Below are 17,353 nucleotides of genomic sequence, written 5' to 3' on the forward strand. Positions count from 1 at the left end.
CCCAGTTGAAACTCTCCTTCCCTTAACTGGGGCTGGGATTTTAGCTCTGAAGTGTCCCACCTACTTCTCAGATGTATTTTCTTTGTTTTCATTGTTTAAAACTCACATAGCAACCACAGAAAATTCAGGTTTGAGCCATGGTCTTATGCCATGGCTCTATTTTTCCTAATGAGTGAAATTCATTAAAAGCATGTGAAAATGGTCTATATTGTTACAGATAACATCATCAATGAAATGCATAAAGACAGTACCTCAACCAACACACATCGCTGTGGTGCTTGGTTCCTATCGCATCCTGTTGTTATAGCAGTTTCCCCTGAAAGCTTATGGTAGGAAATACCACATTCATCTCCACTTCAATCTCCCAGAACAACTCATTGGATGAAGCACAAGAAAAACTTAAAACACAATAGTAGACTTGGTCTACACTGCACCATGGCAGAGTTGCACTACAGATATGAGCAGAGCAAAGCTACAGAGAGGCAGGACGGGGAGCAGCTTGGGAGACAAGAGGCTCAGTGCCACTGCGGAGTTGCATGCTGGTGCTGTCTCTCCCAGCAGTGACCTGCAGAGCTAATTAAACAGTGCTGCTGGTGCACTGCAAAGGAAGCCCTTTAGTCCTGTTAATCAAAGCTTTGTTAACTGTTCTCAAGGGAAAGGCAATTATAAGAGAAAACTAGTAATAAGCTATAATAAAAGTTCCACCCATAGTATAAAGCATAACTAGGACAAAACCAGCAAGAGGATGAAAGAATGCAGTAGTGGAAGTGAGAGAGAGGAAGAGGCAGGTACCCACTTTCTTGGATCTGCTGGTTAATTAGTGCTTGGTCATTTTCTAGTTCCCGCTCTGCTTTGATCTGTCCTCTCAGGATCTGCTGCTGTAAATCCTCAACATAGAGCTGCTGCCGTTGAATTTGTTTTCTGTGGAAAGCTTCCTGGTCTCTCAGTTTCTGCTTGTACTCTTCATGCACAGCATTTATTTCTCTGCTGTTAGAAATGTCGACAGTGAATTTAAACCAGAAACAAATACCAAACATTTGTAATAAAACAAGTCATCTTACTAAAGAAAGACAGACAACATTTAAGATATTGTTTTGTTCAGTAAGGGTGCATTATGACAAAAACTGGTGATGGTAAAGTGGCTGTGTATATGCATATCATAGCAGGCTACGATCCTGTAGATATCATGAATGTCAGCAAACATGAAAGCTCTCGTGGTGAAGCAGAAAATTCCATCACCAGAAAAATAACAGCAAAAAGAATTTTAAAATATTGTCACTTTTCATTTTGCTGTAGATCTTCCAAAAATTAAATTGGGGAGGGGGATTGGTTGTATGTTATAAAATTTTATAATCACTATATAGGATATTTGTCATCTAAGTACTTCAAAGTGCTTTACAGAAGTAACAAACATTCTTCTCTGTTTTCAGATCAAAAATCTCCAACCTGGAAAGGGTTATGGACATTGTTGAGATTACACTGACAGTCTCTGGCAGTACCAAGAAGGAACTTGATCACCCAATTCTCTGTTGGATGCGACAGCTATATTAGGTGACTGCTTCTATATTTGAAGCAGAGTTGTAATCAGAAAAGTGACTAACCTGTGAAGAACTGCCTTATAGTCCCCTCCAAGATGTTTAGTTCCTGACTGTGCGCCAAAATTTTACATGCGCACACACACAGAGTAACAATCAAAATAGTACCTATTCTTAGCATGATCCATGATAATATTCAAAATACCTTAACCCTCTCAAAGGAATATATATTCTACTTGTCCACACATTATCATCAGAAATCCTTAACATTAAAGTTATATTATATATAAAGGTGATATATGATCTTTGCCTGCTGTTTTGTTCTAAACAACACATTATTATATGTAACCTCAGAAAATTAAATCTTTAAGTCTAGAAAAAAAATTTAAAATACATTTTACTAATGAAGTAAATGATGTATTTATTATACTTTTAAAGAGAGAAAAGGTATCAAAACTCTAAAGAATCCCTAAAGGTCAAAAGAAAACAAAAATATAATTTCAAAAGGAATGCTTTGGAAACATGATGTTGTTTGTAAAATCATTACCAATACAAGGTCACCTGTATGAAAAGAGCATTTGACCTTTGCTACATAGGAATTAATTTGACATCTCTATTTAGAACTGTAAGCATGTGTTCAAAGCAACCATTTCTACAGCAACAACTTTGATTCTGTGTGCTAGATCAGCAGACAAAACAGATGAAGCAATTGAGCAGCCAAAGTCTACAAATCTTCTGGAGTACCTTTACATGGAACATATATTTCACTTTCTTAAAAAGCAGTGGGAAAGCCTTACTACATAGAAGCCTTAAGATTTTCAGTAATTTACAATATTACTGTGACTCTCACTGACCTGAGGAAAACAGAATTCAGTTTGGTTTTGATGTTTATGTAAATGTAATGCTGGTGAGAATAACTGAAAAGGAACATCTTCTGTTCGATTGTCTGGCATGGTGTGAACAGTCAGAGTACAAACCTTGCTACTGTCATCTGCTAAATGGTTTGTGTCTGTTTGGGACCCACAGGAACGAATTATAAGAATAGGCAGCTCCAAGTTCTATTTATCCTTGGTTTGACTACAAAGATGCCAACAGTCTGTGATTTGTAATTTTTTCCTCTCAGATAAACTTTAATTGATCCCCAGGAAATAGGAGAGGGGTGCCTCATTTCTCATTCAGCTGAAGTAGGTTTGAATTGACACTTCATTGCAGCACTGAAACGCTCGTATGGCCATTACAAATTGCCAGCTGTTCAGGTATTTGTAATGCCACCAACTACGGGGGACAAACTCAGAGGTTAAAGCTAGACTGGTTAACTAAAGAAGAATCACTTTATCAACATAGTATTAAATCTGAAGGATCTCCTTTAGGAAAAACTCCCATGGTTTTAATGATAACTCTGAGGGAGGCTCTCCCTGAATGTGGCTTCCAGGTTATCTTCCATATTTTCCAAGGGAAATGTAATGGAGCAGCCAAATAATCTGGAGATTAAAGGACTGATCTGAGACAAGACCTCTCTGATTTTGGAGCAGTTATATCACCTCTGTGCTTTCATGTACTTAGGCTGCAAGGTCTTCAGGGTGAGGACTGCCTCTGGATGCTTATGCACTAAACCTAACAGAGCCCTGATGTCAGCTGAAGCCTCTTCTTGCTGATACGTTAAAACTAATAAACCTTAATAGCAATTGTAAATGTTAAGTCTCTGCATACTCTGATGATGGGGTAGTCTTTAACCTGTTTTGCTAAAAGACATATAAAAGCTCTGATTCCTATCGTGATACGAAAGTTGAAAAATGTGACTCTAAATTTGTTACTGGACAATTGCATGACCTTGGGCAAGTCACTTAGTCTGAGGTACGTGTGAAAGAAGCAAAGTACATTCATCCAAGAGGAGTGATGAGGAACCATTAACATTATCAAATATCAGAAAGTCAAGTATCAGAAGAGCTGATTTCTATCATTTATCATTTTTTGATTTATCATTAGCACCATTCTGTACGAGATGGAGGAAACTGAGTAAATCATTGCCAATAAGGCTGAAAAGCTGAGCATGATAGTAAAACAGTAGACAAAGAATTCTTGTTCTGCAACTGTTTACTAAAACTAGATAAAATGAAATTCCTCTTACAAAATGTCTCATATTCTTCCTAACCATGGCTTTTAGCACTCAGCCATCCTTTCCATAAAATTGACCTATCAGAGTTCAATCTGTTTACAAATTGAAACCCAGAACATTTAAGTATATGAAACAACTCAGTGTTGCATTTCAATCCAAAGACCTCACAATGCTCACAGAGGTGCTTAGGTAACATCTGTTTACAGCTGGGAGAGGGTCAGAAGCTCTTCCCATACTTTCCAACAATGCTGAAACAATCCCACCCTCACCCCCACCCATATATTATGAAGTATCAGAGAATAAGCAATGCAAACAAAGCAGATGGAAGTGTGTTGTTTGCTGTTCTCAGCAGCACTAACGTATTCCCTCATGTGTGTGCTAATGGCTTTTTGCTGAACTAACATGAAACTGTAAGATCCTTTCCAATAGGCGTGTGTGTTTGCACACAGAGCAGAACACGATGCAGGCCAAACTGATGTTATTAATCACAGCTCTATACTATGACTACACCCCAAAAAGGCAGAGTACAGATGCACACCGATACTTCACTTTAAACCTTGGAAAAAAAAACACGGCACAGCAACCATTACAGTATTATTACTGCTTTTGTTCTGGTGATGTAGCTAGTTGGTACAATCCTCTCTCCCTAAGGTTAAAGTTTCTGTAATAAATTACTGTTGCTGAAGGTATATATACGAATTGCAGTTCTGCTGCTATTTCAGCTCCTCTTTGCTTCATCTCCTAATTTTTAATAGTACAAAACAAAAACCAGGCAGGGCAGCAAAGACAGGTCTGAATACAGAGATCGAACATTAAACACCTTTTTATGAAGTTGCTTCTTAAAGATGGTTTTCTCAAGCGGAACAAAAAGATAATGAAAATTCATGCAGAGCCACTTACATAATACAGGTATGCCGGAAGATGTTTTTCCTCTGGCCATGAGACTACTGACTGTGAGAGCAAAATGACTGGCTGGTTTGGGATACAGATCTGTCTCTCACAGAAACTGCTGAAACCAAGAACATGAAGTAAGAATGCTCCCCTTCTACCTTTGAACATGCTATGTCATGTCAACACACTCTTGCTGGTTTGTGGAAATAACATGACAAACTAAACTAAAAAATAAGATGATGATGGCCCAGAAAGAAAATAACAAATTCACACATACTTTGTAGCTAAATCACCTAATAGACAATTCAAAGAGCAATCAGTTTGTGTAATACATGTTTGGATGATTAAACTAAAACCAAATATCAATCCAGTTAACATAAGAATTTAGCCATACTCTGTAACGGGTAGATAAGATCACTCATTTCTTTCATCTAAAACATCTTAAATCAGATGTACTGTTAAATTTAGACTTGAAATACAGGAATGCTATGAGATACAGGAATAAAGCACAGACCAATTTCTGCTATTGCTTGTATTCCTGCCTTCCCACATAAGGAATCTACATTTGGTATAGTTCTAGCAGGAAATAATATAACCTCAGGACAAACATAAGACAAACAGCTTCATTTCTGTAGGTATCAAGACATACATAAAATCTTGGTTTCATGGGACTGGCATACTCTGGCATACAGCATATAAAAAAAGCAACCCTGCATAGAATTTCATAAAAGCATGCAGATTTCTAGGTGTACCAAATGCAGCGAAAAGTGTCAAGTTACCCCTCCTCCAAGTAAACCTTTAAAAACAGCAAGTAAAATTACAACAACAGAAAGACACCAACCTTAAAGATAATCACAAATTACTGAGAAAATTTTCATATTATACCAATGCTGCCGGATTGTTTTCCATCTCATTTTTCTCTCCACAAAGTTTGCATGACGCGTGCTAAATGAACCATCTGTAAATCCACATTTTTTCCAGCCTGTTTTGTCATCAGCTCTCCGGGATCCTATTGTGCAATTCTCCTCCCCTCTTCCCCAAACACTTCTACTGCTGATGCAGAGGCTGGCGGCTGCTACAGCATAATGCAGTTTTCAGTAACTATGGCAGCAATAGCTCTGTGGTGAGGCTGAATGCCTTCTGCAACAAAATCTTAAGGCTCAAATAAAGAAACTCAAGTGAAAATAACCACTGTTGCTAAAAGCTGAAATTTGCTGATTTTCCCGAAGAAAACGTCAGTTAAGTTAGCATCCCCATCCTTCTGTCTGTCTAGTGTTCAAGTCCCATTTTTCTTTTACAAATTATTTTTTCCAGGGGAAGAAGAGTTAATAATAAAGCAGAAAAAAAAATGTTGGCAAGGCATTTTGCACCCTTGCAAATCCCAGCACTGAGAGCAATAACAAGTCAGGGTTTCAAGCCTATCCACTGATACACATCCACTCCCACTCCATCCTCCCTCTCCACCCATGTCCAATCCATGCCCTTTCCCGCAGGGCCTCAGAGCATCACAGAGCAGCAGGCACCACGCAGCTGCCTGGGATCATACATCTGCTTCTGCCTAGCACGGAGGCTCAAACCTCTTCTTTCTCCCTAAAGCAAAGGGAAGAGCAATGAAGGAAATATGAAGACATGGTATTATCACCTCCTCCAGCCTCCTGAAGCAATGCCACTCACACAATTCAAAGCAAAAGTTGGGGATGGTGGGCAGGAGGTGGGAACCAGAAACCAGTCAAAGCAGCCAGCAGAGCCAGAAACCTTTAGAAATAAGGGACCTTTAGCAATGTACACACAGAGTAATCCTCTTCATGGAAGTTACCATGAGATGAAGTATCATTTGGATTTCAGATTAGCTGGTTTGCTTACAGAAAAAGCCCACCTGTGCATTTTTTGTTGTTGTTTGGTTGGGTTTTTTTAGCCTTTCCATGCAAAGCCTCATTTTTTTGTTTGCCTAAGCCCCCAAAACAACAGTAAGGTGACTTACTTAAGGCAACCCTTTAAATACACTTCTAAAACAGAACTCTTTTTGGCAACAAGTCACAGGCACAAGACACAGCCACACACTCCAGTAAAGGTCAACACCGCCTTGCTAAATTCCAGTTCAGCTGGAACTACAATCTATCACAGGTTTTGCCCTTATGATTTCAGTTATATATAGAATCAGTTAGTTCCCCTGCTAACCCACTATACATGATTCTGCTGTAAGCTGTAGAGTTGCTGTGATTGATACAGTGCATTTCTCTGTGAAATATTTAAGGGATCTTTTAGGAGATGCAAAAGATTCCTTTAACTTGTGTTTGTAGAGCACTTTGAAATTCTCAAATGAAAGCTGTAAGAACTCAGAGTACTATTTTTACAAATATTAGTTGGACATGTTAACTATATCACATTAGAATAATGTGTTGTGTTCTCCAGCATCAGATGCCACATCTGTGGGCACTGTTTCCTTTCCAGTTCAGTAGAATTTCACACGTTCTTATAAGATTTTTTTCCACCGGTTTAACAATGTTGGTATTTTAAAAGAAAGAGAGCTTAAACATGTTCCAAGGAGCTAAAATTAATTCAGTGTACTCTTATACCACTGGACTCTAATGGAACAACTGTTTTTTCTCAAACCAGCAAGAGAACAAAATCAGGGTTTATATTTATATACAGTGTGGTATTAAGGCAATGACAGGAGCAAGAACTTCATTGTCTAGTTATTTGTGGTGACGGTATCATATGATGACTGATGCCAGTCACAAGCCAGAATTCTGTGTGTTTGCTGGCTGACAAGAAACATAGAAGTTTGAAGCGCTGGGGCTCTTCTGAGTAGGCTGGATGAACAAGCGGCCAAGTAAGAGTACAATAAATCACACTCCTTTTCAAGGACAGTTTCATGCTTAAAGTTTTCATATTTGGGTGCAATGGTAGAAATTTGTTTTCTCTCTCATTTCTCAAAACATTTTAACATACAATTAGAGGTTGAGTTGGTAATTCAACCCATGAAAAGCAGATGAGAAAAATGTCATCACACTGACAGCATGGGAGATAAGACTGTAACTAATCAGTACCATAATATATATGCTCATACGTTCCGAAATAAAAAATCCAGAAGAAAGCAAAGAACCATCAGTTCCTGATTAAAGAGTACTTAAACCCATGGAAGCCAAACAATTTCTGAATTATTTTTGTGTGCAGGTGCTGTGCTTCTCTGCATGAATAAATCATGTTCTACGCTATGACTTCTTTTTTGGATTCTTCCATAAAGCCGTTTTCTTCTCACCAGAAAAGAACGCAATTTGTCCAAGGAATTTTCAATATACTAATGCATATTCACAGTACCTACTACTGACATAAAATTTAATATATTTTAGGGTTTTTATATATTGTAAATTGGTGGCAGCTTCAGCGTAAACCCCACTCTAGTCATGGCTCTAAAATCCAGGTTGCACATGCAACAAAGATACAAACCATTTGCACAAGATTGAGTATGAAGAAAGAACATGGTTGCAGAGACTTGCCTATAACTCAGCTGCATGTACAGATTCTTGTTTCAATATGATAAAATCAAATTAAAGCTTGAATCCTAGTTTGCATCTCTTCTGCAGGAAATCAGTGTAGCACAAGAGAAAGACAAAGCTAGAAGGGCCAAAAAATTCAGCATGATTTTAGACACATTAATATTCTTACCTTAGTTCAGGAGAACATTTGTTTTCTTTACAGTTTTTACATTTTTGACTGCAAAAATAAAAATAGGACATCATAAAGGTGTTCAAAAAGAAGACAAGAAAACTTCACTGAAGTCTATTATACACAGAGACGTTACTGTAATTTTCAGTAGAGGAAGACTCTAAGATGCAGATCGCTAGCAGCTGGGAGAGCATCAAGAACTATCAAGTCAGAGGGGGGAGACACACACACACACACAGAACTTGCCCTGTTCTTACATTTTCCTCTAAGCTTCTCTTTCTGTCAGAGATAAGACTCTGTATGAGGTGGACTTTTTACCGATGAACAAATAAGTACTTCTTGTAGTCCACTTAGTCCTGTATTACTGTTTTCAAAGTACCTCAGACACACCTTTTAGTACTTGACATTGACTTTTCTTCACGAAAGCTGGACATCTGAGAGACCACATATATCTTGTTTTATTCTCATATTATAGATCTTAGGCTAGATGTCTCAATTGTAACCCCCTCCATGAGCAAAACTACTTGTCTGGACAGAAACACAGGCTTAGTGGTTACTGTAAAGGAAGGCTGAGTAGATCAATTCAGTTTACCTTTGCCAAAAAACTATTCAAGAGGAAAAAAAGACCACTGGATTATGTAGGGTGAAAGACAACTAATATTAGACATAATTTATAGCTTATTCCTGTAAGAGATGGACATTCATAAAAATCAAGTGAATGCAATACCATAATGCTTTTCATTTTCACTGAAGTAACCATTTGAGACACTCTAGGTAAGTATGTGAGGGTAACGTTAAGTAACGTAATATGCATAGTGCTGTCCAAGTGATTAAAAAAATTGATCAACACAAACAAATCTGCTATCTGAATATGGTCTGAAAAAAATCAATCAGAAATGTTCTTCAGTTTTGTCAGGTTAAAAAGGGGAAAACCAAGTGCAATTCTGTGCTAAACTGTTCACAATGCTTCAGGATTTCTGCAGGTTTTTCTAGGACCACCAACAAATTTCTGACAAAAGCTCCACCTCTGATGTTTATACCTATGTAAAGAACAACTTGGTATCTACTTTTGAAGGTCAGTAGACAAACCCTTATTTTTAAATTCTTTGTAATTTTTACAAAGAAAATAACAGCAGTGATGTGTAAAATGTAACTCAGTAAAGAAACAAAATTAAATACCACTTTGTATAGAAAGGTATCACTGCAGTAAATGAAAAGCAAATGCAGAGATTAGATACATTAAAGAGAACACATGGAAACACACTAGCCAAGGTGGAAAGCAAGCCACTTGACTAGAAGTATGAAGAGATGTTCAAAACAGAGATAACATTTTACGCTCATAAAAGCAAGATGAGATATTTCCTCTAGAAAGAGAAAAAAGATTCCCAGTATGTTACCACACCAAAAACACTCTAGCAAGAAGCAGAACTATCAGCAGATATGAATGAGAAGATGGCTGTTTCTTGCCTTTAACAGGTCAATTGAATGTGCCAGGCTGAGAGGAATTAAAAAAGAGAAAGAACCCAATTACATTTAATTCCATCATATTCTATTTGCAATGTTATGAACTGAAACACAGGAGATATCTTAATTCATTTTCCTGATACATATTAATTACTGTCTTCATCACACCAACCCTTCCCCTTTCAGAAAGGCTCTGCCATGAAAAGCATACACTAGACACTGTGAGTATGAGCAGCTCTTCAACATTTTGGAAGGAGTCTATGCCTTATTTACTGCTCAGTTTTAAAAAAAGAGAATCACAATGGGTTTCTGAGATGAAGGGCTCAATGAGGACTTGAACTCAAGGGAATTTATGAACAAACTAACCTTCTGATTTCCACAACAAATTAGCAGGGAAACTGAATTGGTAGTAATTACCTTGGCTAAATCATATCTAGAAAAGTCCATTCTGTGCACTGAAGTAAGAATATTGTAAAAATTACAGATTAGCTTGTAAATCAAAACGGCTATAATGCAGATGTGCAAGTGAACTGAATTAAGGCTGCCTGACAGTCTCATCTGAGGCATTTTCTTGATTGTGCATCAATAAATAATTTTTCAGCTTTGTTGCTTGGATGTCGTAACACTGTATATTAGTGGCCAATGCATTTTCTCAGACGCTTTTATTTGATCACTTGAAAACATGATGGGACCTATTCTATATACAACTTAAGTTTTGTCTGAACCAAGTCCTGGTTTCAGACATCATCCCACATGAGAAATTGTTTGTTTGTTTTAAACTTACTTGTCAAGAGAAGAAAGGATATAGCGAGGAGAATGGGTGCAACTTCCATCCAAGTTGAGCCAGTCCAAAGCTCCACAACTCAGAATGGGTGGGGTTTCATTAATCTACAAAACACACAACATGAGAACAGGGGAAAAAAAAAAAAAAAGAAAAAAATCACAGCAACCCAGGAACTTCCAAGTTATCATTAAAACCGCCGTTGCTCACTACTGTGTGCAATGCTGCATAATACCTCCCATGTGAGTTTACAATCTCACTTACCCTTCTGCTTAGTCTTTGATAATTTGCAAAATTGCTAAGTATTTGTTACTGAGTACTCCTCTTCTTGTAGCTCTGTTTCAATGTACTGCATGTTTCATTAATCAAGAAATTAAGAATGAAAACAAATGGAAGTTAAGCCCCTTATCTCAACTACAGAATTGCGTACAAAAAGACAGTTGAGTGGAAAGTATTAAATGTTACTATATGAAAGCCCATTTTAAAAGGTAGATTCTTGCCAATATCAGTTGGTAATACAGTTATATCCTAAACCAGAAAATTTACATTAAGTTAGGTTTTTTAGTTATATATGCCAGTCATTTTAAGAATTATCTAATTTTTTTTAAACATTATTGAAATAGCTGACCAAATAATATCTTACAGTAGTTAGTTCCTGAGATTAACATACCAAGAACTATTTTATCTATTTCTGATGTATGTAACAAGCAAGTGCTTTCAGAGTCAACAATACTCAAGCATTTAATCCCATAAATTTTCCATTTCTTCTAGTATACCTCATTCGGGATGGTGAAATGACAGAGAAAGAAGATAATTCAGAAAATTATCAGATGTGGAAAGATTCTTAACTGGTCTTTTCACTGCAGCATTCTGCCTGTTTCAATCCTACTGTAGTCATGACTAGAAATAGGAAACACTAAATAATTCAAGGGATCTGCATCATCTTTTGCTAAGCACATCTGAAAGAAGCACTAGTGTCCTCCCTCAAAAGGTTTAGTGTCATTACAGACCATTAGATAGAGGAAATTAAGCAAGTGAATACAATGATGAGAAGAAATATTATCTATATCAAGCTTGCTTTTAAGAGGGAAATAATTAGGAAAATCAATGAAGAATTAGGAGGGAAAAATAGTTTTAGAACTTACTGATCTTCTTTGTCTTAAGATAGCAGCTTCTGCTGGGTGATTGAATCTAAACTTATGAGACTTGCCAAGGACAACAAGGGCCCCTGTGAAAAAAAACTAATTAGAAATCTACAGAGCCATAATTCATCAAACAGTTGGTCCCTAGAATGTTAGCAGTTTCTTAACTCCAGTATACAGACTACAGCATACACAAACTACTACAGAATAGTATGTTAAAAAAAAATAATATTCTGACCAACAGCTTTCTGACCGTCACAGAGCAGAGAACTATTTTTAAGATTTGCCACTATGGAACAGCAGAGTTATCATTCTGTAACGACAGCATCCAAGCAAACTAATCTTGGAGATGTCTGCAAGTTCAACATAACAGTAAATTCCCTCTTCATATTAAAGACCAGCACGACTTCGTATCAAAAACATAACCAACCCACTTCTGGAAACTTTTTTTTACACCATCTTTTTATGAATCCAGATCACTGCAAGTTCCCAGAAACTGGACTGTTTTTTTTGTTTATAACAACCTGAAAATATGGGAGCCTGATCCATTTCATCTGAGCTCATTCACCATAGCCTGTGAGTCAGTGGCTAGTACCCTCCACCTAAACACACTGAAAAAGTTGAAGGTCATTTCAACCATATTACATAATTGCCAAAAAAACCCACCAGTGGTCAGCTAGCTTAGAGCCAGTCTCCACTACCTTCCACAACAGTGCCTCTGACTACAGGTCTTCCCTTTTCAGAAGGCTACAGACTACTGCTGCCAAAAGGGGTCTTAATATTGTCACCTATGTCTTCATCTTACTTTCTGTGCGGTACTTATTTTATTTGTCCCAGTCTGGAAGCTCTAGCCATGGATCAAACCTTGTGGTGCTAGGCAGCAGTAGGAGACTGACAGATGTATTTCTTAGATCTGCATGAGTTCCATAAATCTGTGTCTCTAAACTCCGGAGGCAAGATGATTATAATGCAGCATTCATAGAAAAATCAAGCCTTACCTTGTGACAGACGACATGATCCAGTGACTTCACATCCATTCACAGTGCAGTGTGCGCCATGAACTGGTCGCAGTGTCACAATCCCACAGTGGTTGTCTATCATACAATGATCCCTTTCAATCCACCGTCCCTGCAAAACTACAAAGTACAGATTTATCTTACCTGTTGAAGGAGTTCAGTTTGCACTATTTTCCTCAGAATGAAGTACCACACAGTATCTGACACTATGACCGCATACTTCGTACCTCAGAGAACTATGTCATGTGCAGAACAAGGAGATGAAATCGTCATCTTTGATGGCTAGCCAAGTACCCAATCACAGAAAAACTTGATTAAAAACAGTGAGATTGCTCTTTTAAAGTATTTGTGGTTCTGGAAAACTATACACTACTTTCTGATTTGTGAGCTGATGTGCAAACTCTTCTATTGTGCTGAATTTTCTTATTGCTATTATGTCACTTATTGTTTATATTTTACCAACCTACTGGCAAAAAATAATCAAACTTAACCAAACCTAGCAGAACTACCAAAGCAGAGATTCTACAAAGTTTCCAATTTCAGTATAAAGTTTCAACTTTCTACCATAATTTCTAGCTCTTGATATTGATGGTTAAAATTAAGAGCAGAAATTAAATGAAATAATAAATATTCTGAATAATTTGGATTTTATCTCTAAAATACTCTGCCAAGGTAGAGTTGAAAAGCATTTTCAATGTCTCATGATCACTTGTGCCACTAGTTTAGTATAGAACATACCAAGATATGGATGTTGGATGAAGATATTTTTAAACTCTCATGTAGCATTTCACAAGTGGGAAGAAAATTCTGACGAGATCTCAGTTAGGTCAAGACCATTGACTTTTTGACCTCTTAAACAAAACCAAAAATAACTGAAATATTTTAGCCAACGTAATTATTCTCTTCTCCTTACCTTCTTCTATAAAGAAAGCTGACAAACAGAAACATTACCTAGCTATTACACGACAAATGTAAACATCTTGGTTTGACCTGACCACATCATAAAACAATTTGTAATATCATTCTCTTACCAATGTCTTGATCTTGGTCTGAATCACTTCTTCCAATTTTGGTTGTTCCTTCCTAAAACAAGAAAAGAACTAATTTAAAAGTCAGTTACTGGAAGTGGATTATATAGAATAATTAAAACAACTTTGGTACAGCATCTTAGCAAATACCTGAAATAAATCGCCTCTGAATGACTGAATTGTTTAGAACAAACTCTATATACTATTTTGTAATACTTCAGCCTGCTGTCTCCCATGGCGATCCAATTACTTATCTTGCAGCTATGTCAGCTTCTCTTATGACTCCAGTAGATGAAGTAACCCTCAGTGGATGATTTTTGGACTGTGCTTGAGATGAATATTTTTAATATGAAGACACGTTCTGATGCTTTGAACTTTTACAGTGAGACTTGTTTGCAGAAATGAGATAATTCTTTTTATAAATATCCATGCAGGAAGAAAGAAGCTGCAAAATGATTATTCAGTTAACTAGGCTTTTCAGATATAAAAGTAACAGAATTTCTATTTTTTAAGGGAACTTCATCATAGATTATGAATTCTTCAAACTAACTACTAAAGGAGAACTTTTTTCCAAAACTTAAATGACATTTATAGAAAGTCTTCTTGGTGATTATGGTATATGGGCAAGTTCCCAAACTCGAAGAGTCAATAACTTCAAAGAAAAGAACTGCCTAGGAACAAAAGTCTCCAGAACAAGTAGACTCAAACCATATTATAGGCCAGTGATGCAAGGCAGACAGTATTCTTATGGTACAGTGCAAATATCAATAAAACAGCATCATTTAATCAATACTATGAGGAAAAAACTACCAAAAAAGCAATGAATTTACCACCTGTCTAGTATGTTACATTACTGGTTCTATCTTTTTCCTTAGGAAAACAAAGCAAAATCATTTCCCAGCTCTGAAGAGACACTATACCTAATTATTGTAAACTGATTAGTGAATGTGCTCTATAACGACTTTAGTGGCAACTCTTTCAGTCATATTAAAATTAATTATGGTCATTAAACTACTTGATTTTTGTATTCTAATTAGAATAAATTGAATACGCTTTCTGCTCCAAGCACATTATCACCTAGATTTAAAGATGAAGCAAGAAGTAGTAATCGGAAGCCTGAAGACTAGGAAAAGGGAAGGTGTTCATTACTGTAAGATGATGCAATCATGGGTAATTATGGGTAAATCACAGTGGTTTTGTGAATTGGAGGGAAAGGGAATGATTATCATTCAGTTCCTCACAGAGCTCAGCTGTCTGAACCAACTAACAGAGCCTTCTGCTACAAGCCCTGCTGAGACTCCCTTGCTGGAAAGGCTGAAAGCTGGATGTGCCCAGTGACACTCCTTTGGAGCAATTATCAAGTTACGTGTCAGCTTAATGGTCAGTGGCCTCAACCACAAAATATCCTCCTGGCTTGGCCACAACTTGTAGAAAACTTATAATCCATACAGCCTTTGACTCACCTCATACAATCAAGTGAGTTAGTAACATGTGTTTTATACAAATAAAAGTAAACCAACTCCTAAAAGACCTCTTTATCAATTACCTTTTTTTGACTAAACAAAGAAATAGCTATTGTAATTCCAAAAGAAACTTTTTTCCAATGTGCTGAAATAACTCTCTGGTAATACAATTTAATTCAGAAAAGTGTATTACAGCAGTATTGGCTCATGAAATTCACAATAGTATCCCAGTTAGTGGAGTGATTCTGGGTGAGTTTAAGTACAACTAAAAAATGCAGCTGAGAGCAAGGGTACAGATCCAATACAAACAAACTATCTCAACCTAAAGAAGAAAATAAAACAAAAATAGCCATAACCCAGGCCCATGTTGATTTCATTTTTTCAAATGCTATTACTGAGCTAATATTTTAAATATTTATACTTTTTCCTAATTTAATATTTACTATTCCACCTGAAAAAGTGAAAGACAGATGATTCAGATGAAATGATTGCACAACTTCACCTTAATATATCGAGGTACATCTTCATATCTGTTGAAGTGGTTCTACATTGTTACCCTCTTCTGGCAGTGTTTCCTGACTAAGGGTAGCATCCCCAAGGTGCATTACAGAACCATAAAGAGTGAGATTGCTTTCCCCCTTCAGACTTAGGAGTACTCCAACTTTCAAAAAAGTTTTTGAATTGCATCTTTTTCTTAAACAATATAAACAAATCCCATACTTTTAAGCTATGCAAAAAGGTCAGTTAAATTATAGGGAAAACATACATTTTTGTTAATGAAAGCCAGAAAAAAAAGAACAGAACCTAAGAAAGAAAGGTTCTTTAAGCACAGGCACAGCATTGATTAGTACAATTAATACTATGGAATATCAAGAGACTAAAAGAGTAACAGATTGTTTATTCTACATGATCTGAAAACTGCTGCCACGACCTCTCTGTACAAGGACAAAGTAAAGTGCTGTTTTATGTCGAAGCCCTAATATGTAAGGAACCGCTAATGTTTTACCTTCTTGCTGTTCAGATGAAGGTAATAGACACCAGAGTCTAAAAGGTGCAAAGCACAAAGAAAAGAAAAGGCAGCATCTAGGAGCAAAGAAACAGGGGACAAAGATGTTAGTGTGACAGAGATACTAATGACTACAGAAGGTGACCCTTCAAACCAGGGTTCTCCATTAAAATGAATATCTTTAAATTACTTCAGGTGTTGTCAAAATTAGTATGTGAAAATATTTGCTGTTTCCAAAATGGCACATAATGGAAAGACATTTAAGTAGTAGCAATTACTTTTAATAAATATTTAATGTTAATGTAGGATTGAGTAGTCAAGTTGCATGTTCATCAGCACTGGACATTATTACTTGGTCCCTGATTATTACCTGGTACAATTTCTTTGTGCTGGCATGAAGAAAATTAGTAAGGTTTCTCTTTCAACATGATGAACAGCAGCATGATTTCTGTTTCAAATATTTGTTGCAGCTTTTTAAAGGAAAAAAAAAAATCCCATGTCCCTAAACTATATCAAGTAGCACAAAACCTAGATTTGGATTAAGATATTTTATTAGTAGACAGATAGATGATTTTCAACCATATTTAACACATTTAACACATTTTTTACTAATGAGTGCATTTCTGTAGAAGTACCCATTCATCATTCCTTTTACGTTAAACAGCATCAATATTTCAGTAATTTCCATTAATTTAAACAACATTAAAAACTTAAAGTCCAGCTTAGCACTGACTTATTAAAAAAAAAAAAAAAAAATCCCCTAAAACTATTTGACCTAGCCATGCATATCATAAGCCTCAATGTGGAGTAATATACATACAATGTTATGAAAGCTTCTTGGTGCCTTAAATGAACAGCTACACAGCAAAACAGTATCTATGAGGCCAGGATTTCTACCTGATCCTGGAAAACAGCCAATCAAGTGGGATCACAAGTAATTAGCATTCAAGTTACACACCTGGAATCCACTTGGTAGGCCTCATAGGGTTAAAAGAGCAATATATAGAAGTCATTGTCAAAGTGAGCTTGTGCTTGTTAAAGCTTACTTTTATCTTTGATCTACACATATACAAGTATTCCAGTCTCAAGCATACAAGTACCTAGTAAAATCTGGACAAGTATGTCTGGTATACTTTAAGCACCATCCTTTACGTTTACACATGCACGCACACAGACCTGTCCTCATGCTTTGTGGACAAACTACTAATGTCTAATTTGAGTATTTTGCTTTGCTTATGATAC

At 36.6% G+C, this 17,353-nt stretch overlaps 1 protein-coding gene across 1 annotated transcript in view; it reads right to left on the reverse strand.

Moving 5' to 3' along the window:
* STARD9 (StAR related lipid transfer domain containing 9) overlaps positions 1-17,353 on the reverse strand; it is a 122,943-nt gene that overhangs the window by 26,993 nt on the left and 78,597 nt on the right. Inside the window, exons 17-22 of the mRNA XM_030033566.1 lie at positions 13,646-13,697; positions 12,597-12,734; positions 11,602-11,684; positions 10,460-10,563; positions 8,212-8,259; positions 797-987 (exon numbers count right to left, since the gene is read on the reverse strand). Coding sequence (XP_029889426.1) covers positions 797-987; positions 8,212-8,259; positions 10,460-10,563; positions 11,602-11,684; positions 12,597-12,734; positions 13,646-13,697 — 616 coding nt within the window. The remainder of the gene's footprint in view (positions 1-796; positions 988-8,211; positions 8,260-10,459; positions 10,564-11,601; positions 11,685-12,596; positions 12,735-13,645; positions 13,698-17,353) is intronic.

The sequence above is a fragment of the Aquila chrysaetos genome, chromosome 2, assembly GCF_900496995.4.
Source record: "Aquila chrysaetos chrysaetos chromosome 2, bAquChr1.4, whole genome shotgun sequence".
NCBI lineage: Eukaryota > Metazoa > Chordata > Aves > Accipitriformes > Accipitridae > Aquila > Aquila chrysaetos.